Source organism: Apiospora aurea (assembly GCF_038362705.1).
Source record: "Apiospora aurea strain CBS 24483 chromosome Unknown utg000008l_segment0_segment0, whole genome shotgun sequence".
Classification (NCBI taxonomy): domain Eukaryota; kingdom Fungi; phylum Ascomycota; class Sordariomycetes; order Amphisphaeriales; family Apiosporaceae; genus Apiospora; species Apiospora aurea.
This window is the reverse complement of record NW_027117395.1, coordinates 4,140,734-4,158,672: the sequence shown is the minus strand read 5'-3', so window position 1 is coordinate 4,158,672 and position 17,939 is coordinate 4,140,734. Positions and strand designations below refer to the sequence as shown.

At 54.4% G+C, this 17,939-nt stretch overlaps 5 protein-coding genes across 5 annotated transcripts; 1 reads left to right on the top strand and 4 right to left on the bottom strand.

Moving 5' to 3' along the window:
* Positions 1–75: 75 nt before the first annotated feature.
* PG986_012748 (methyltransferase domain-containing protein) lies at positions 76–1,011 on the bottom strand (the record flags this gene model as incomplete). The annotated part of the gene is made up of 1 exon (XM_066848970.1): positions 76–1,011. One exon carries the CDS (start codon positions 1,009–1,011, stop codon positions 76–78), a length of 936 nt encoding a protein of 311 aa, XP_066695666.1.
* Positions 1,012–1,899: 888 nt separating this feature from the next.
* Positions 1,900–4,959, bottom strand: PG986_012747 (uncharacterized protein; the record flags this gene model as incomplete). The annotated part of the gene is made up of 3 exons (XM_066848969.1): positions 1,900–2,588; positions 2,668–4,398; positions 4,446–4,959. The coding sequence occupies 3 exons, from the start codon at positions 4,957–4,959 to the stop codon at positions 1,900–1,902; spliced, it is 2,934 nt and encodes a 977-aa protein (XP_066695665.1).
* Positions 4,960–6,233: 1,274 nt separating this feature from the next.
* Positions 6,234–9,122, bottom strand: PG986_012746 (beta-glucosidase precursor; the record flags this gene model as incomplete). The annotated part of the gene is made up of 10 exons (XM_066848968.1): positions 6,234–7,632; positions 7,684–7,850; positions 7,903–8,032; positions 8,081–8,193; positions 8,244–8,332; positions 8,394–8,527; positions 8,588–8,672; positions 8,723–8,801; positions 8,856–8,938; positions 8,996–9,122. Coding segments are annotated over 10 exons (2,406 nt in total), but the record flags the coding sequence as incomplete, so codon positions are not given.
* Positions 9,123–13,950: 4,828 nt separating this feature from the next.
* On the top strand, positions 13,951–15,684 carry PG986_012745 (uncharacterized protein; the record flags this gene model as incomplete). Its single annotated transcript, XM_066848967.1, has 3 exons — positions 13,951–14,739; positions 14,801–14,935; positions 15,007–15,684. The coding sequence occupies 3 exons, from the start codon at positions 13,951–13,953 to the stop codon at positions 15,682–15,684; spliced, it is 1,602 nt and encodes a 533-aa protein (XP_066695663.1).
* Positions 15,685–16,114: 430 nt separating this feature from the next.
* Positions 16,115–17,866, bottom strand: PG986_012744 (major facilitator superfamily domain-containing protein; the record flags this gene model as incomplete). Its single annotated transcript, XM_066848966.1, has 3 exons — positions 16,115–17,371; positions 17,451–17,675; positions 17,753–17,866. The coding sequence occupies 3 exons, from the start codon at positions 17,864–17,866 to the stop codon at positions 16,115–16,117; spliced, it is 1,596 nt and encodes a 531-aa protein (XP_066695662.1).
* Between the last annotated feature and the right edge of the window lie 73 nt (positions 17,867–17,939).

The following is a 17,939-nucleotide window of genomic DNA, read 5'->3' as shown; positions in this document are numbered from 1 at the left end:
TCAAGGAAGGCGTCAATACGGTACCTATCGCAACGAAAGGGCGAGTCGTCCAAAAACTGGGTCCACCATTGTTCCCTATAGCTTCTTCTTGGCCATGACCAGAACTCCAGCAATACCGACCTTGAGCGACTCCTTACCCTTCTCGACGCCTGCCTCGTGGAGAATCTTCTCGATGTCTCGTCTCAACATCCTGACCACGTCCTTCTCCGTCCCCACCAAGTCCGGATGAGCCTCGCGCCATCTTTGGACGGGACTGACCGTGGCCATGACCTTCTCCATCGTGTCCATGTTGGCCGGCGGCTGGATGAGGAAGTCGCTCTCCCAGGCCTCAGGATCCCACTCCTTGCGGAAGAAATCCGCCTGATCGAACTCGGGAAGGGGCGGGTCCATGGTCCAGGGGTACGTGAAGCTCCTGTACAGGTCCGAGGCCGCGAAGTTGCCCGGCTGGTAGTAGGGCCGGAAGTAGTGCTCCTCGTAGTGGTGTAGGACGGCGGTGACGGCCTTGTAATCGGGCATGGACGGGTGTGCGTAGTTGGCGTTGGAGCCCCAGAAGGCGACGGTGCCGCCGGGCTTGAGGACGGCGGCGGCGCGGGGCCAGAAGCGCGCCAGGTTGAACCAGTGGGCGGCCGTCGAGGCGACGATGACGTCCACGCTGCCGTCGGGGATGGCGGCGGGCGACAGCTGCGACCCGATCTCCTCGGCCGACGACGTCTCGAAGCGGATGGGCTCGCCCGTGGCCGTGGTGCCGCCCAGCGACCGCGCGGCGCCGATCATGCCCTCGGACGGGTCGAGGCCGAATGCATGCTGGAACTTGGAGGCGAGCTTGCGGACCGAGTTGCCGGGCCCGCAACCTAGGTCGACGATGGTATCAAATTGGCCGCCGGTAGAGGCGTGGTGGTCGATGACGAGCTTGTAGAGGTTCTCATGGTAAGTCGGGCGGAAGTTTGCATAGTGCTTCCCCTCCTCGGTGCTGTACTTGCGGAAGATGACCTCTCGCGGCTCGGCTGCCATCTTGGAATGAAAGGTACACTAGGTATGTAGTGACACTGGGGATGATAAGTCAGGCCGTTTCCGCTTCCAGCTTGGATTAAATACGCGTTGTGTAAGCCGGTGGAATTGTCGAGGAGGAATTGCACAGCCGATCCTGGGTTTACGTCAGCTGCTGCCTATCTGGGCTCTAGTGGCGGCGTAGTACAGGCAGTAACACAAAACCCCGTCGGTGAAACTCGGGTCCGACGGAGATTCCGGGGATGCCTGCCGCAACGACACGACACAACCCTAACAGTTCAATAGTATGCAGCAAACACAAGTTTATACCTTTCATGTTCTTTTATTCAGGCGTGTACTATTTTAATAAGCAAGTGATGGTAGACCTGGGGTACTGGATGTCCTACTATGGCTAGATGAAAGTGAGTATACAAAACAGATCAGCTGGATCGTGGGCCTCATAGGGGACGAAGAGGATGTCAAAAAGAAATTACAAAAAGAAAGGATCTTGATCTTATAGCACCAGACAGTTGGCATCCCACACACGTAAGCTGCAAATACCATCCCCCCACCGAATGGATATTTACTGAGCGTAAGACGCCAGAGACTACAGAAACAAACATTGGCATGGCGAGACCAACGAGCCTGCTGAGGAGGGAGTTGAACCCACAACTGGTCAGGGGGTAATGGGAGAAATGAAGGAGCGTAATCACTACCACTGAGCCATGTTGTTGCTTGAAACTGCTGTTATAATGATTTGTAATATAGCTAGCTAGCATGCCTACGAAGCCACCATGGTCCCACGGGTGATATTTCATGTCTTTCTAAATGTTGATTAATTGATTTTGTATAATTACACAACTATTTCAAGGGAAGCAATTGACACGAGACATTCATCCAATCGTCTGCATATCATATCCGTAACCGATGCCCCACGAGCAGCCCAATGAACGCAATGACGCGATACAGCAGCCCAATGCAGAAAATAACCAACACATTCAACCCCAGCCGGTTCAGCCCAAAGCCCGTCGCCTGAGACGCGAGATCGACCTGGTACAGATACGTGAATGGCGAGACCATCTGGCCAAAGTAGAGCTCCGCGAACCAGGTTCCCGGGCTCGCGCGCCAGAGCCATACCATGCCCCAGTCGCGCACCTGGGCCAGACTGGGCGCGGCCCCGCTCAGGATGCCCACGACCAGGCTCAGGATGGTGGCGAACAAAGGCGCGTCCTCGCGCCGCGCCACCATGGACACGACCGCGGCCAGGCCGTAGATGGCCCAGATGTAGGCCAGGTTGGTGATGAAGGCGACGCCCCAGGAGAGGCCGCCCGGGTGGGCCAGGCCGATCAGGAACGTGGTCAGGTGCAAGCAAGACAGGGCCATGCGCGGGATGACGGCGGCGATCTTGGCGAGGTAGTAGGCGAGGCGCGAGTGGCCCGCCTCGGCCTCGCGGCGGTACAGGAGCGTCTCTTCGGAGAATACGCGGACGGCGGGCGAGGCAGCCGAGAGGCCGATGGCGATGGCCGTCAGCAAGGCGAACTCGGGGGCGGCCTGAAAGTCGGCCGCTATAGAGAGGACATCGTAGGGCGCTTTGTAGAAACCTGTAGTAGCACGCTTAATGTTAGCAACTAGATGGCCCTTTCACAGCCAAATACACAAATAACAGCCGGTTTTTCTCACCTTTGAACATGACTCCTTTTTTCCCATTGACAGCCAATCCAATCAGGAACCCTGCTAGCGAGGACAAGCCCATCTCGAAAACGAAGGCGGTCTTGGTGCGGTACTGCTGAAGCATAGCGCGGCGGAAGCAGAGTACCATCTGCTTGATGTAAGGGGCGCCGCGCTTCTTGAGAGCCTGGTGAATGGCCGAATTATCCGACGTAGCGAGGGAGAGGACGGAGCCGTGCTTATCGCGCGGGTGTTTGCCCTCGGCGCTGTTCTTGTTGGCCGAAGCGCTGGCCCAATGCGCGATGAGGCTCTCCTTGGAGACTTCGCCGCTCTTCTTATAGTCGCGGCCGTTGCCCGTGATGATATCCGTGACGACGTCGCCTGCGTTGCAATGGGTGGGGAAGTGGAAACCTAGGTTTTCAAAGTAGCGTTGGACTCCCTTCTCAGGACCCTCGTACAGGAGCTGGCCGTTGCCTAGCAGGATCAGACTGTCAAGCATTTCAAATATCTCCATGCGTGGCTGGTGGATGATCACGATGATAGATAGGCCCAGGCGCGCAATGGCTTGGAGCGTCCTCATCATGGACACGGCGGACGTCGCGTCGAGGCCGCTCGTGGGTTCGTCGAGGAAGATGGACATGGGCGCCGCCGCCAGCTCCATGCCGATACTGACGCGCTTACGCTGACCACCGGAAATCACAGGCTTACCCACGCTGCCGACCAGCGAGTCGCGCACGTGCGAGAGCTCGAGGCACTCAATGACAGAGTTGACGTGGCTTTCGATCTCGGCAGGCGTCCAGGTGCGCGGCAGCCGGATCTGGGCCGAGTGGAGGATGTTCTCGTAGACGGTCAGCTCGGGCAGCACGATGTCGTCCTGGGGAACGTAGCCGATGAGCTTCTTGTAGCGCTTGATCCTGCCCGGGCTGTTGTTTACCATGACGGCACCGCCCGTGTTAGTGATCTTGCCCATGAGGAGGCGCACAAATGTCGACTTGCCCGCACCCGATCCACCCATGACGGCGGTGAGCGTACCGCGCTCGATGGAGCCCGTGACACCCTGCAGGATGGGCTTTTGCGCCTTTCGCGGGTGGAACTGCAAGCCTGAGTACGCGAAAGACAGACCAAGTCTGGACGCATCCGTGGATTTCCTCATGGATTCGACGAAGCCTCGCAGCTGATTCGGTAGCTCGTCTTGCATCTCCTCAATGGGCCTTCCCTGTAGCTCTGCCATTTGCATAACATCCTGGAAACCGCCCCATGTACCGTCTCGGGGGTAGTATGTGGCATCCATGGGCAGAGATTCCTGGTCGCGCTCTTCCGGCAACGCCCGATAACGTGTCATGGCCCGTTTGATGCCGCCACCTAGCGTCCTCGACGTTTTCAAGAGACCTGGTCCAGCGCTGGATTTCCACTTGCGGCCCCTTGCGCGAAGAGTCAACAGAACGACGCCAATGATGAGTAGACCATCTATTATAACGAGTATCCCCAGTGGGATGAGGAAGACTTCGAAACTTGATCCCTCCGGGCACCTGCTCCCGCCGCTGCACGGGGTAGGGGCAGAAGCGCCTGGCTGGCAGTAATTTCGCTCCGGACACCGTATCATCTCCTTTCCGCCTTTTGGGCAATAGTAACCCGCGGGACAGACGACGGGCTCGAAAGGCCCCATGCCGACTGTGATGCCATCAAGTGCACAGGCGTCACCCGCTAGCCTCGACTGCTGGCAGACGGTGAGAGGGGGCAGAACTGCGGCAACGAGTTCACCGTGTTGTTTCTGCACAGGAAACCCTCACTGCACCCGTCCTTCTGCCACGACTCCACCGTCTGGATCTGCATGGGAACAGCGCCTTCCCTCCAACAAGGAGCCGCATCGATCATGGGCTTTTTGTTCTTCTGTTGCTCGGCGGCGCGATAGAAGGCGGTTGAGAATGTGGTCTGGTTCTGGCCTGTGCACGCTTCGTCGTATACGCCCAAAGTGGCGTCATCGGGGAAAAATGACTTGTTGTTTCCATCCCATCTCAAGGGCTTGGCCGTGTTGGGCCCATTAGATGCGTCGTCGATTCTGGAGCCCAGTTTCGCGCCATCGTGCAGAGGCTCGAACCATTTTCCCGTTGTCACGTTGTAGACCCCCTGGGTCTGGTTTCCGATGCATTGCCAAGCTACTCCTGTTGGGCGGGTTGGATCCGCCGGCCTCAAGGCACACAGACACGCCTCGGTATCGAGAAAGGCAGGCCCCTTTGGTGGGAACTGAGGAAAGTAGGGATCCTGGGGAAGGTCACCCGCGCTCACCCAGCTGAGTGCCGACATGACTGGAGCAGGGTAGCTGTGAAAGAGATCGAGAGGGATCCGGGACCTTTCAGGATGTGCTAATGCGTGTCGAATCTGACGGGTAGACTTGGGTCGACCGACCGAGGGCGAATCATGAACTGAAGTATTGGTGTCGGAAGTCATGGTGGAAATTGTTGGCGGCACATTCTTGCGGGCCATGGTCTTTAACCAAAGCCCACGACCTGGCGGTGACCATAATCTCCAGTCTAGAGAAGCATGGCTAGGCAGCTAGCAGAGCGCTGCTATTTGGTAGCCAAGTTGCGAAGCCGTTCATCTTGCCCGTTTCATCTAGCGTAGTCAGACGATGTCAAATTTTAGTATTGCGGCAGAGATCTGAATTGCTCCGCCTTACATACGTAGCCACTTCAGCTCCGTAAAAAACAAGGCTTAGGTGGGGAGAAGTCTGGACGGGCTGGGGAGCGGATCGAGCGTGGTATGTACAGTACGATGACAGAAATCTTGGCAGGCCCCCCTCCACTGTTTCCCGAAAGTCCAAAGTCTGCTATGCCTTTTGTCGTATACTCTAAGCCAGTTTAGCGTCGACAAGATCAAAACTCGAGCTTTCCTAGGAATGGATTCTTCGACCAACCTTTGGCTTTTCGCGCAACAGTGGAGGGGGACTGAGATTTCTGTCACCGTCGTGTATCTGGTCAGAGTGAGATTATTATGGAGATGGGAATGGGTGATGGCAAAGGAAAAGATCATCCATCCCCACCAGCCAATTCATCTTTTGGTGCGCTACCCTTGTAGCCAGAAGCTTAGCCATCGCACCTTAGACGGGGAATTGCTAAAAATACCACGATTAGCCCATGTCTCAGTAGATTAGCGGCATGCTAACGGTTAACCAGGGGCTTCGTCTGACACCTTTGCACCTCCAATCCAAACTCGATGTACCCTACCTGCTTGCTTACTACACATGATGATCGGGTGTTCACGTTTCCATTCCTCCATAATAGGCACTAACAGGTTAGCAGCTTTCTGTATCCCGCCTTCTTCTTTTCCTCCCCCCTTTCTCGAGAAATGAATGCCTCCCTTTACCTGATATTGCAATCATGCGCTGGACATATCATGACAACCGGCAGGTTTGGCCACCTGGTATCTACCTGTTCGCAAGGAGATAAAGGCAGAGGGTATGGCTCAAACCGCGAAAGTAGATAACAGGTCTATTATTTGTGCATACATTATTGATTATTGTCTTCTCGTTATAGCCATTGCTCATCAAACTCCACCCCTCAGTACCGTCTGACTGTAATCTAGATGACCAGAGCTGACGTGAGCGGGAGGTTCCTGCTGCTGCTACCAACATAGACTTTGTACTCGCCGGCCTGGAGCTTCCACTTCTGCGCCGCAACATCCCAGATACTCAAGTCGCGTCTCGTGAGCTCGAACTTTACCGTTGCTGCCTCGCCCTTCTTGATGAGCGGCTTCTCGAATCCGCGTAACTGTCGGATCGGATTGCCCTCCCCGGGGATACCAAGGTACAATTGCGCCACCTCCTTGCCGTCCATACTACCGGTATTTGACACCCTAGCGCTGGCTGTCGCCACAACGTCCCATAGGTCGGTCTGGCCACCCTCGGCAATGGCACCTACTGGGTAGGCTTGGGATGGGGCATCGGTCTTGGCAACGGCCAGGTCGGCATACTCAAAAGTCGTGTAGCTCAAACCGAACCCAAATTCGTAGCGCGGAGTAATGTTACGCGCATCGAAATGGCGGTAATCAATGAACACCCCCTCTTCAAAGTCGGCTTGCGGGAACTTCTTGTACTGCTCAGGTGGCGTGAACTGGCTTGGGTCAAGTAGTGCGCCGTAGTCGGACTCGTCGCGTGCAACCGTGTACGGAAGGCGGCCAGATGGGTTGGTCTTGCCGTACAGGAGCGAAACCAATGCCTTGCCGCTGTCCTGCCCGGGAAGATGAGCGTAGATTATGGCTGTTACGTTCGGATGATCGACGAATGTATCGACCATGCGGATGCCGGCATTGTGGAAAACCACAATCGTGTTGGCGCATTGGTCCGCAACATTCACGATGAGCTTGTCGGTGAACTCGTCTCGAAGGTTTGGTCGGTCGTGGCCTTCTGTGGCCCATACATTTCCAACCACGATACAGGCATCCGAGGTTGGGTTCACGCCCGGATTCTCCGACTCAAAGTTCCAGAACAGCGCCGTTCCGTCCTCGTATGCCTGAGCGACCAGTGCATCGTGGGGTGAGCTGATAAGATTTTGCGCCGTCGCCCCTGAACCACCACCCGAGACAATAGTCCCGTTGACGGCAATGGCTGAGTACGCCACACTAAGGTCACCAAAGAAGCCGATGCCAAGTTGGGTAACATTTGCAGACTCGGCGCCCATTGCCCACGGGGCAAAGGTCTCTCCAGACGTCGCGACGTCCGGGTTGTTGCGACTGGGTGACTTGGCAGAGTACCCATATAGCGAGATGAGCTTCATCTTGGATGAATCTAGAGGAAGTGCTCCATTCGTATTCTTGACCAAAACGTGACCTTCGGCTGCCCCGTCGAAGAGTGTGGGCCTCGCGCTGGAGTTTCGAGCGTCGACAACACGATGAGGCTTGAGGGGGTCTTTGGGCATTCCTATGCCAGGTTCGGGAAATTCGGGTTTATCTTGCCCCATCTGATACCAAGAGGCAACAATCCTAACACGCATTAGCTTCATATACATATGGCAGGAGATAGGACCCTATTACCTGGTCACCATGTTGTCGAGCTGAGCTTCGGGGACGGAGCCATTGTTTACAGCTTGTGTGAGGTTGCCAGCCCAGAATTCGCTACCGCTTGGCATCGCTACATCGAGTCCACCAAGAGCCGAGGACACACCGGAGTGTTGAGCGCCCCAGTCAGACACCACCCAGCCCTAAGAGAACGTGGTTAACATACGTTTAGTAATATCCGCGGGAAATTCTTACTTGGAAGCCAAGTTCTCCCTTCAAGAGACCATTTTGAGCCTTACTGTTTTGACACGCGTAAGAGTTGTTGAGCCGATGCTCAGCGCACATGATGTTCCCGGTGCCAGCTCTGACGGCGTCCGCAAAAGGCCTTCACACCGTGTTAGAAAGCAACAAAAATCAAAGGAAGCTGACTTACCAGAGATACAGCTCGTGTATCGTCTTATCATCGACGTTGGAACTGACAGCTTCTACGTGTTCTCCAGATCGAGTTGCAAGACGATGTGTTTCTTGTTCTTGGGCGATAAAATGCTTATTTATGTCAGCTGAATGAGTGGGCAATACAACATATTATATCTTACCTTAGTACTTGTGATAACGCCCATTCCCTGAACACCAGTCACAGTCTCGTAGACCAGACTACCATCGAGGTACGGGTCGGCTGAGAAGCCTTCACGACACCAATAATTAGCATAATTGACACGTTTGACATCTTGGAAGGCTGAACACACTTTCCCAGTTTCTGCCACCACGAGCGGTACGTCCCATTGGACCTATGCAAGGCCCGAGTAGGACATTCACTCCTTTAGTCCTGGCCTCACCTCCCATGAACCGGGCTCTCTGGTGCGTGAGCTCCTTGTTCCAACTAGGAGTCCAGATTAGCTAAACCTTCCCAACCGAGGACCTCATACAGTAGAAAACTTACCTTGCACCAGCGTGCATACCGGAAGGCCACGAGTGGACATAGTCTGTTGCTCTAACGCCATTACCGGCATCTGCTAAACACAATCCTGAACCGCTTGTTAGAGGAAGCACCATCGCTATTTCTTGATGAACGAACCTGGGAAACCAAGCCGTGGTACACTCGGGATAAAACCCGAGCATCCGTTGTCAACCGTAGCGCCGCCGGTCAGATTCACCTGAGAATGGCTGTGAGCATAGGCATAGAGCTAATCGAGGATAAGGGACAGTACCTTTTCTTCCAGAGTCATCTGAGCGACCAACTCTTTGGCTCGTGATACAGCATCTGCCCAAGCGCCATCTGTGGCCATTTGTGCTGTGGATTTGTGATCAGTGCCCTTCTATCAGTGGTGTACTACCAGCGGAGACCTACGAGTTGGATACACCGGCTCAGACTGTCCATAAAAGAAGGCATCTTCGGTGATGAGGCTATTCTGGGCAGCAGCGACAGCTGACAAGCAAGCTAAACCAGGAACGAGGGAATGCAACATGGTTGCAAATACTGGGGAGCTCGGTGCTCACTTTCGCTTTTGTCGACCCGTGAGGAACATCAAATCATCCAAACGCCCCGGGGCGGGCAAGTCACGTATTTATCAACCTACCACGAACCCACCCCGTCACTTTATTCCTCCGTCATAACAAGGAGTGCTGGTATGGCACAGGGGGTTCTGTCGTTGTGCCTGGCGACCACTCTGGAGGAGGACGTCAGAAGCGGCCTAGTGTGTCGGGCCACTACCGCTATAGGCTAAGGCAACTAGGTGATAGAGCAACATGCCGGGCGGCAGCTGTGAGATGATTCGATGGTTGAGCCGTTGGTGAGCAATGTTGTCGGGAGAAAGGCGGTAAAGGGGGCCGGGGCATCGACAGCCTAATCGAGCCGGCCTCGAACAATCGACCACGAGACTGTCAAATTCTCCATTATGTCGGGGATGTCGGGGTAAAACAGGCATGCAACTCTTGGGGTGGGGTGGAAGTCAGAGGGAAAAGCTGGTCTGCGGGGGGGGCGTTGGCATTTCCCCATGGTGTTGACCCTTGCTAGCACCGGGCGTTGAAGTAATGACCGAGGCACCGGGTCTCTCTGTCAGTGATGACAGAGAAAAACCTCTGGGGCACAGCAACGTACGATGGAGAAGTGGAAGACGTGAGAGTTGGGTGATAGTCGAATGCTCAATTGCAGAACAAAGGCGAAAATAGCCCGATGAAACTCCTCCCATCCCAAGCGGCCCTAGAGAGCGGCTCGAACAGATACGATGAACTGTTGCACGCATCAGAAAACTTTGCCAAATTCCGCGCATTGAGGTTGAACGGCAATTACCGGTGACACAGCACTGGGACAGAAAGTTGGGGGAAAGATGGGGAAAGTTGGGGCATCCCATTTGGGGCGTGTGGGGAAATGCAAGGAGTCTGCACCTCGGCAAAAACAGGATCGCGAAATGCAACATTCATCATCCGTCAACCAGAGTCCTGCGTACCTCAACTGATCCATTGACTTCATCAGGTGTTACGCATTTCACCTTGGATCCGAGCTTGGTTGCCACAGTCAGTATGTACATAAGTAGGTAAGCAATACATCAGATGCCAGGTGCCAGAATATCCGAACTAAGTACCGTAGGCGCAATTGAACGTGTGCAAGCTCAACACCATGAAACATCACGACTACAGCACACACGGTACCATGCAAGACATATAAGACAAGTCTCGCGATGAAGGCTTATCATGCCTACACGTAACATGGCAGGACACACGCAGCAGATATTCTAGGCAAGTCAGCATACTAGAAACAAGTAGCAATGGGTGGAGAGCGCGGGTGCTCCGATTCTAGGCAACAACAACAACCTGCAGAGTGCCATCCCGGGCGAGGATGCCATTATTAGCGATCATTAGCAATCTTGTCGACGACCTAGTTGTTGGTATCGCCGGCTTAGAGGCGGTCATGTTTCTCGAGAATCGTTCGCGGACCTCGCTCTCTCTCTTTTTTTTTTTTTTACTTTTGTTTTCTTTTTGGTAGTCTAGGCTTCTCGTCTCCGCTGGTGGCTACGATTACGGGCCACGGACTTTCTGATCGCGACGCCAAGCACAGCCGGATCAACTGCAGCCATAACAGCCGCACTAAATGCTCTTGGCTCGAGGGCAGCCGCAACAGTATAAAAGGAAACATAATCGTTTACGGAGACGATGCTAATGCGAGCCACGCACTAGGGGCGGCGCAGAAACTCTCGGCGACCTGGGAGTAGCTGTTGCCGGCCCCATTATAGCAACTAGCAGCGAAGGCGAGGCCGTCCAAGGTCGACAGTGGAAATATCCTGTACTCGGCCAGACGTGTACATATTCGCACTACCGCTCGATATATTGAGTATCTCATGAAGTGAAACTCTCCTCTCACCTACCAGTGGTTACTCCACTGCCTTTCCGCCATGACCTATCCTGCAACTTCCACAAAGGCATTTACTGTTATATTGATGACATCTATCAGACACTTTGGGGTGATCGGCTTCATACTAAGGTTAAATAACTTGTCAATCTCGCTGTGGTTCGCTTTTCCGCGTTCCTCCACCATAATATTTGAGTGGCCCCGATAACTTTCAGATACCCGGCATGCGGCAAAACAGCACAGTTGACGAATGCTAGAAGAAACTCGATGGGTATTGTAGCAGGGCTAGGGATCGTGAGGCCTAGTGTGGCTCGAAGTGGCGGAGTTGCACGTGACTCCAAGGGGTATATCACCAAAAACCTGACGCCCAGTACTGTAGGATAGACAGATCAGAAATATGCACTCTTTTCTCACCACTTACGTTCGTTCAATACTTCTACACCAAGCTGCAATGATACAGTAGGCCGCGTGCTGCTCTGTTCCCCATGCAGAGTCAGCGAGTGCCGACCACGACTCCCCTCGTACGGGTTGTATGTTTTCAGTATCCGTAACTTGTTTGCATTTCTTGAGCTCGTCATCCACTCGATGCATTACCTTATCTACTGTTTTGGGGTTGGGGAGCTTACGGGATTAGTTATGCATCTGTCACGACTCCAATGCTGGCTTCAACGGAACCAGGGCACACGTCTCCGTAGCTTAGCAGCGGCGTACCAATGGGATCAAATTCTGTGACTCCGGTCATGGTAGGTGGCTTGGCAGGAACAGCTTCTGCAAGAGGGTGTGACGCATGGGCATCGCTTCGTCTCTGCTTGTTAACTGTGATGCCTTGGGAAAGTTTCAAGAACCACCGCAAAAGAGATCATAACATACTGTGATTATTCCATAATTTGTAATGACTGGTCCGGGGGCGATGGAATTAAAGGACGGTTCGTTATCCAGCCATCGATTTGACTGTACAGGATATGAAAAGCTAAACTCAATACACTTCCATCGACCACGCTTTATGTGTGCCCGTTCACTTACGAACCTGCATACATGAACTCCACAACACAATAGTATTCTACGGGCAACCGATGCAATAGAGCGTCTTCCACCTCGTACCTATATTCGTGTACGCAGTGACTGGCGCCAGCAGCAATCTATCGGTTATAATACCTCCTTTTTGAGTCGATATATGTTGGGTTAGCTCGGGCTTGAGTCACTTGCTTCTGCTAGCCTGCGCTAGTATGAGTCGGACATAAGAAAAAAAAGGAGAGAGAAAAAAAAGTCAATATCTTAGGGCAGCAAGTCCTGTGTTTCTTCATTCCATCACTTAAAAGCTCAAGGAGAGGAAATTAAATCCTGAGGGAAAATGAAACCAGTCTTGTCTTTCCCCCACCCCTTTCCAAATACTGATGTGGCCGTACGACTTAGGTAAAGGAGCAAAACTAAGCACACACAGTACATTCCTTTTCATGACCAGGAACATATCATACGGCTTTTTATGTCCGGTCGCTCACTGGAATAATTACTCTATTTATTCGGTTATATTGAAGGATTGGCTACTTTATACATATCCTAAATATGTACAGTACGTCATTTATTTATATGGCTGCAAGTGAAACTGCAGGTGGTCGGCCGTTGCCATGACTTCAATTTTAGCAGGAATGAGGCCAGGTGGTGCGGCTACGCGATAGCAGACAACGGCTGAACAGATGGTGCGCCGGGGGCGGGAGGTTTGCAGCTTTTGATGATTAAGTATGCATGTACGTGTCAATAAAACTGATGTCGTGAGCTTGCGCTGGGTGGCCATCGAGTGAGACTTTGGCTGTCCTCGTTCGATGCATCTGCTCACCCCGTGACGCTTTTGCCACTGTCGGCCCTAATTGGATGCGGGAATCATCTCTCTCACATCCTAGTCAACCGATTGCCGGAATTCTCGGGGCTTTAAGAGCGATAGCAGCATCTGACTTAAGCATAACTCGTGTCTGCGGCACCATCGGACGTAGGTAGAGGCACGCAGGTTCGTGGGGGTGGGAGGGGTGGACGGAGCTCGCTCCTCGCTCTCCTCGCCCTGCAGGCCCTGTGAGACTATTGTTACCGTAAATAGATCCACCTCCTGGCAGTGGTGGGATGGCGCAATGATCTGTTAACGGCAAATTCCGTCTGACAGCTTTGCACATGCACACTCATTTCAATGGACCGATCAATCAAGATTCCCTCTTGTCGGATTCGCATCTTCTACTTAGAGACAGTTGTTTTGTGATGGATTAAGAGGATTATGCGGTGAGCTCAGCTTCGTTCAATGGCCGACTGGTTGGAAAAGCAAAGTAAAATATGTGATGTGTTGGAAATATTCGAAGTTCGCTTAAGTAGGTCCCACAACATCCAATCTTGATCCGGGCCCTCATCAGGATGAACTGTACTACTACCCCCTACTACCTACATCCGAGCAAACCTTGATTCCATGTCGAAACGGGCCTCGCATTCGCTAGTGGGATTTGGCGTGCAGAAGGCCTAGAAAAAGGACAGTCTTGGGCGCGGGACAGCGATAGGGCATTCCTCTCTTCAAATGGCATATTTAGCTTGGTCGGGCTGGGGCCAGTGTTGTCCTGTCGTACAGTACAAAATGCCGTCGGGCACGCGCCAATTGCCGTGCCCGTATTAAGTCTGGAGAGCGCGCCCCAAAACAAAAGAGGGACGGAGTTGATAGTTCTCTCTGATCCTTGATTGACCCTTTCTTTCGAGCTTTGATCCGTCTTCTTCTTTTTTGGAATGCGTAATTGGAGACATTGAAATCTGACGGATTCGACATCGAAGTAAGCTGGGACGACAAAACGACGAGCTGAACCTGTAGCGCCTGTTTTTTTTTTTTTTTTTTTTTTGCGGGAACGCCCACGCTTGGAACTTTACGACCCCCCTAACACAAGAAGTGCATCCCTGGATCAGCCCTACAACACTCTAATCGGAGAGTCGACATGGCTAGCAGCAGCGGCGGCGGCAACTTTGAGTTTATCGTCACGGACCAGAACAATCGTGGCATCGATGGCAAGGCACGCGATAAGATTCGGAAGAAGGCCATGAAGGCCACGGCCGCGGCTCGCAAGGGCTCCGCCAGCTGGGGCAAGCAAAATCTTCGCCAAGTGCCAATATTCGTGGAACCCCCCACGACGGCATCTGCTAGTGCTGCTTCAGCTACAGCTACCCCGCAGCAGCAGCCACACAATGCGCATGTCAAGTCGGAGCCGGACGACGACGGAGTAGTCGAATTACCGACATCAACAGAGGCAGCATCGTCCTCGTCGCACCTCGCCTCCCAGCATGGCAACCCCAAAGCCCTATTGCGGCGGCCTCGCCAAAACAGGCCACCCAGGGCAATGCCGCCGATGGGGCTCGAGACGGTGACGGCCAAGACGGGATTGAACATCCTCGACCTCTCGGCCTTGACCATGGTCCAAGTGGGTCAGACTGCTTCGGCCATTCTTGAACTGCAATCCAACGAGCTGAGTGGTCTCGTGAGTCGCCGCCGCAGATCCTACCTCTCATTTGTGCCCATCAAGTACGGCCACAGCCCCTACCTAGACGACGCGGTGCGATGCCTAGCCATGCGCGCCCGGCGCGTCCTGGTACCGTCAGCGAGGCCCCCCGAAGCACAGGAGATGTTACAGTATGGGCGCGCTCTGCAGAGCCTACAAGATGCCGTGAATGGCCCGAATTGGCATAACGCGGATGTGCTGTGCACCGTCGAACTTCTCTGCTTGTACGAGGTCAGTGGAGCAGGATTGTACTCCGTCTCTGAACTCGTCATTGCTGACTTCACGAGCCTAGTTACTGGAGGCGCAACGTTCTCATGCCTGGGAACGGCACATTGCCGGCGCTGCCCGCCTCATTCAGATGCGAGGGCCTATGCGCTTCTTGTCGCCATACGATATGTCGCTGCTGTTCAGTTTGATGGGTCCATTGGTAAGTGCCCTGTCCTTTGGTCTGGATTGGCGTCCAATGTTTGCACTTCGATATGCTTATGTCTAATATAGGTTTTCGAGAGCTGTCGCTTGAACCAAGCATGCTTCCTGGACGAAGAGCCATGGCAGCGCCTGCTCAAGTACGTGGTCAGCCCCGATGAGATATTGTCGGCTCGAAGCCACATCGCCATCTTCTCGTGGTGTATTTTTATCAAGTTCCCACGACTTCTCCGTGATGTCACCAACTTGATATATGGCGATACCCAGAATGATCAAACCGTGCTTTATGAACGTGTCCTGGCGTTCAGGGCTGAGTTACATCAATGGCGCAAGGAGTTTAACGCGATCGTCGCTGCGACCGGCAATATACGAAACGTGGCCATGTTCGATACAGACGTGAGGACCGAGCTGCTTGGTGCCAACCTGGAGCTATTGTCGTCCGCGAACCGCCTGCTGACCTGTCTATCTGGGGAGAATCTTGAGGACTATGAGCGCGAGGCCGTGAACTGCGCTCGCGAACAACGACAGCTCTCTGTCGACACCATGCGGGTCAACCCATGGGCAGGCTTCTATCTTCGACAGATCACCAATTTCGGAGACGCCACACTTGGCACCACGAAGCTTTGGCTGAACAACCCCAATCGACCGGGTTCGCTCGTGGATAGAGGCAAATTCCGGATATGGCGCGATTTGTTGTTCCAGAACGCGCGGCTTGTGTTGACGCCTGATTCTGGCGGCAAGCTTGTTTGATTCCATCCCAGTCGTGGCCAGCTGTCAGTGTCCAGTCGTCGGGGCTTGTGGTCTGTCTCAACGCACAAGAAGCGAGCATAATGAAACGCGAATTTGATCTTGCAGCAACCACGGAAAACTTCCAAGGTGAGGGACTGTCTCTGGTAACCGAAACCAATACCCCCAGGCATATTATTTTGAAATACTAACATAGAGCAACGATGCTACCTACCATGCGTGGAAGTTGTAGTCTTACTTGCAGTTTACATGAATCAGCTGGGCGCGCCGTCTGTCGAGGCCAACTTCATGCGTGCGATCAAGTCAAGTCGAATTCTAGTCAATGACCACCCCACTTTCTCAGAGACATCTTCGCCATCGTCTCTAGTATACAAAGGCACCCACCGATGTTTTGCCTACATAAGTGTAGTGAAGAAGGCGCATGTTGTTGCTCTCATTCTCCCAACCCTTCAACACTAGACACACCCTTGGCTTTCCTCTGGTCGGTCAAATTCTCAACACCAGTCCTCGTCTCGGTGTGCTCCTTGCTCATGTATCTCTGCTTTATGAATACAGAGGCGAGTAGACCAACTCCCGCAATGCACGTGTACATGATGAACATGTTGCGAACGCTCCAGGCGAAGGCGTCGATGACTGTCTGGCGCTGCACCGGGTCTGTCAGGGACTGGGGCAGATTGACGTGCGCAGTGGCTTCATACCCCGACAAGGCCTGGAGCTGGGCCTCGCCGAGCCCGCTGGCGGCGAGACGCGACCGCCAGGACGCCATACTATTCTGGAACACGACGCCGCCGACTACCGTTGAGAGGCACATGCCCAGGTTGCGGAGGAAGCCCATGGTTGCTGTGGCTGTTGCTGTGTCGGCTTGAGTTACGCTGCTCTGGAGAGACATCAGGGGCGTCTGAAACAGAGAAGACATGCCCAGACCATGGACTATCTGAAATCCAATGATGGCGGCCGTGCTTGTGTTGGCGTCGTAGGCAATATACAGGCCTGTTCCCAGAGTCAACAAGGCTGTCCCGGCCCAGATGAGCTCCCTGTAACGACCGAACTTAAACATATAGACACTACTCAGAATGTCCACAATCACACAAGTGATGATCAGGGGCAGGATCAGGAACCCGCTCTGAAACGGCGTGCTTTGCTTGACGGCTTGGAAGTAGAGGGGCAAGTAGTATTCGGTGCCGAAAGATGAGATGCTGTGGGTGAAGGCAACTACGACGGTGGCGACATTGGATACGTCGTGGAACATGGCCAGGTGGATGAGAGGGAGTCTCGCCATGCTCTTCTCGACGTAGAGGAAGATAGGAACCATGCATGCCCCGATCACCACCATGCAGATGATGACAGGACTGCCCCAGGGATACACGATACCACCCAGGTCGAGCCCCAAAAGCAACAGTAGTGTTGCCGCCAGCATGGAGACGATGCCGAACCAGTCGACGGCGTGCAGCCCCTCGGCCAGCGGGGTGCGCGGGTTATGCACGTCGAGGAACGCCGCCATGACGAGGAAGGTGACGCCGCAGACGGGCAGGCTCAGCCAGAAGCACCAGCGCCACGTCGCGTACTGCGACAGGGCGCCGCCGACGACGGGGCCGGCGGTGCCGGCCACGACCCAGACGAGCCCCAGGGCGCTGAGCGCGAGGGAGCGGCGCCGGACGCTGAGCAGGTCCGAGAGGGTGATGGTGACGAGCTGCATGAGGCCCCCCGCGGCGGCGCCCCTGCAGGGCGCGGCCGGTCAGCAGGGTGGCCATGTCGGCGCTCGCGGCGACGAAGGTGGTGGCGGCCGAGAAGAGGGCGAGGGCGACCAGCATGGCGGGCTTGCGGCCCCAGATGTCGCTGCCGCGCGCCCAGATGGGCCCGCTGGCGGCGTTGGCGAGGAGGTAGGCGCCGCCGATCCAGGTGTAGCCGGCGGCGGCGCCGGGGAGGTCGGCGGTGATGGAGGGGATGGTGGTGGAGACGATGGTTTGGTTTAGGGCGGCGACGAAGAGGTCGAGCTGGGAGCAGAAGAGGGCGTTAGCTAGGGGGAACGGGATATACCAGCAGGGACAGGGAGATTAGCGAAAGCACATACGCAAAGAGCGACAAAGGTGGTATAAATACGGAACGGAGAACGCTTGGGTTGGTCACCATCTGGGACATCTCTGGGCTCGATGTTACCGTCAGTATCAGGATGAGCGTCTTCCATGGTTCCATAGTTTGCCGTTGTCGGCTGCGCTGAAGGTGTTTCACTCATATTCTGCGTTGGCGTCCTGTGTTCT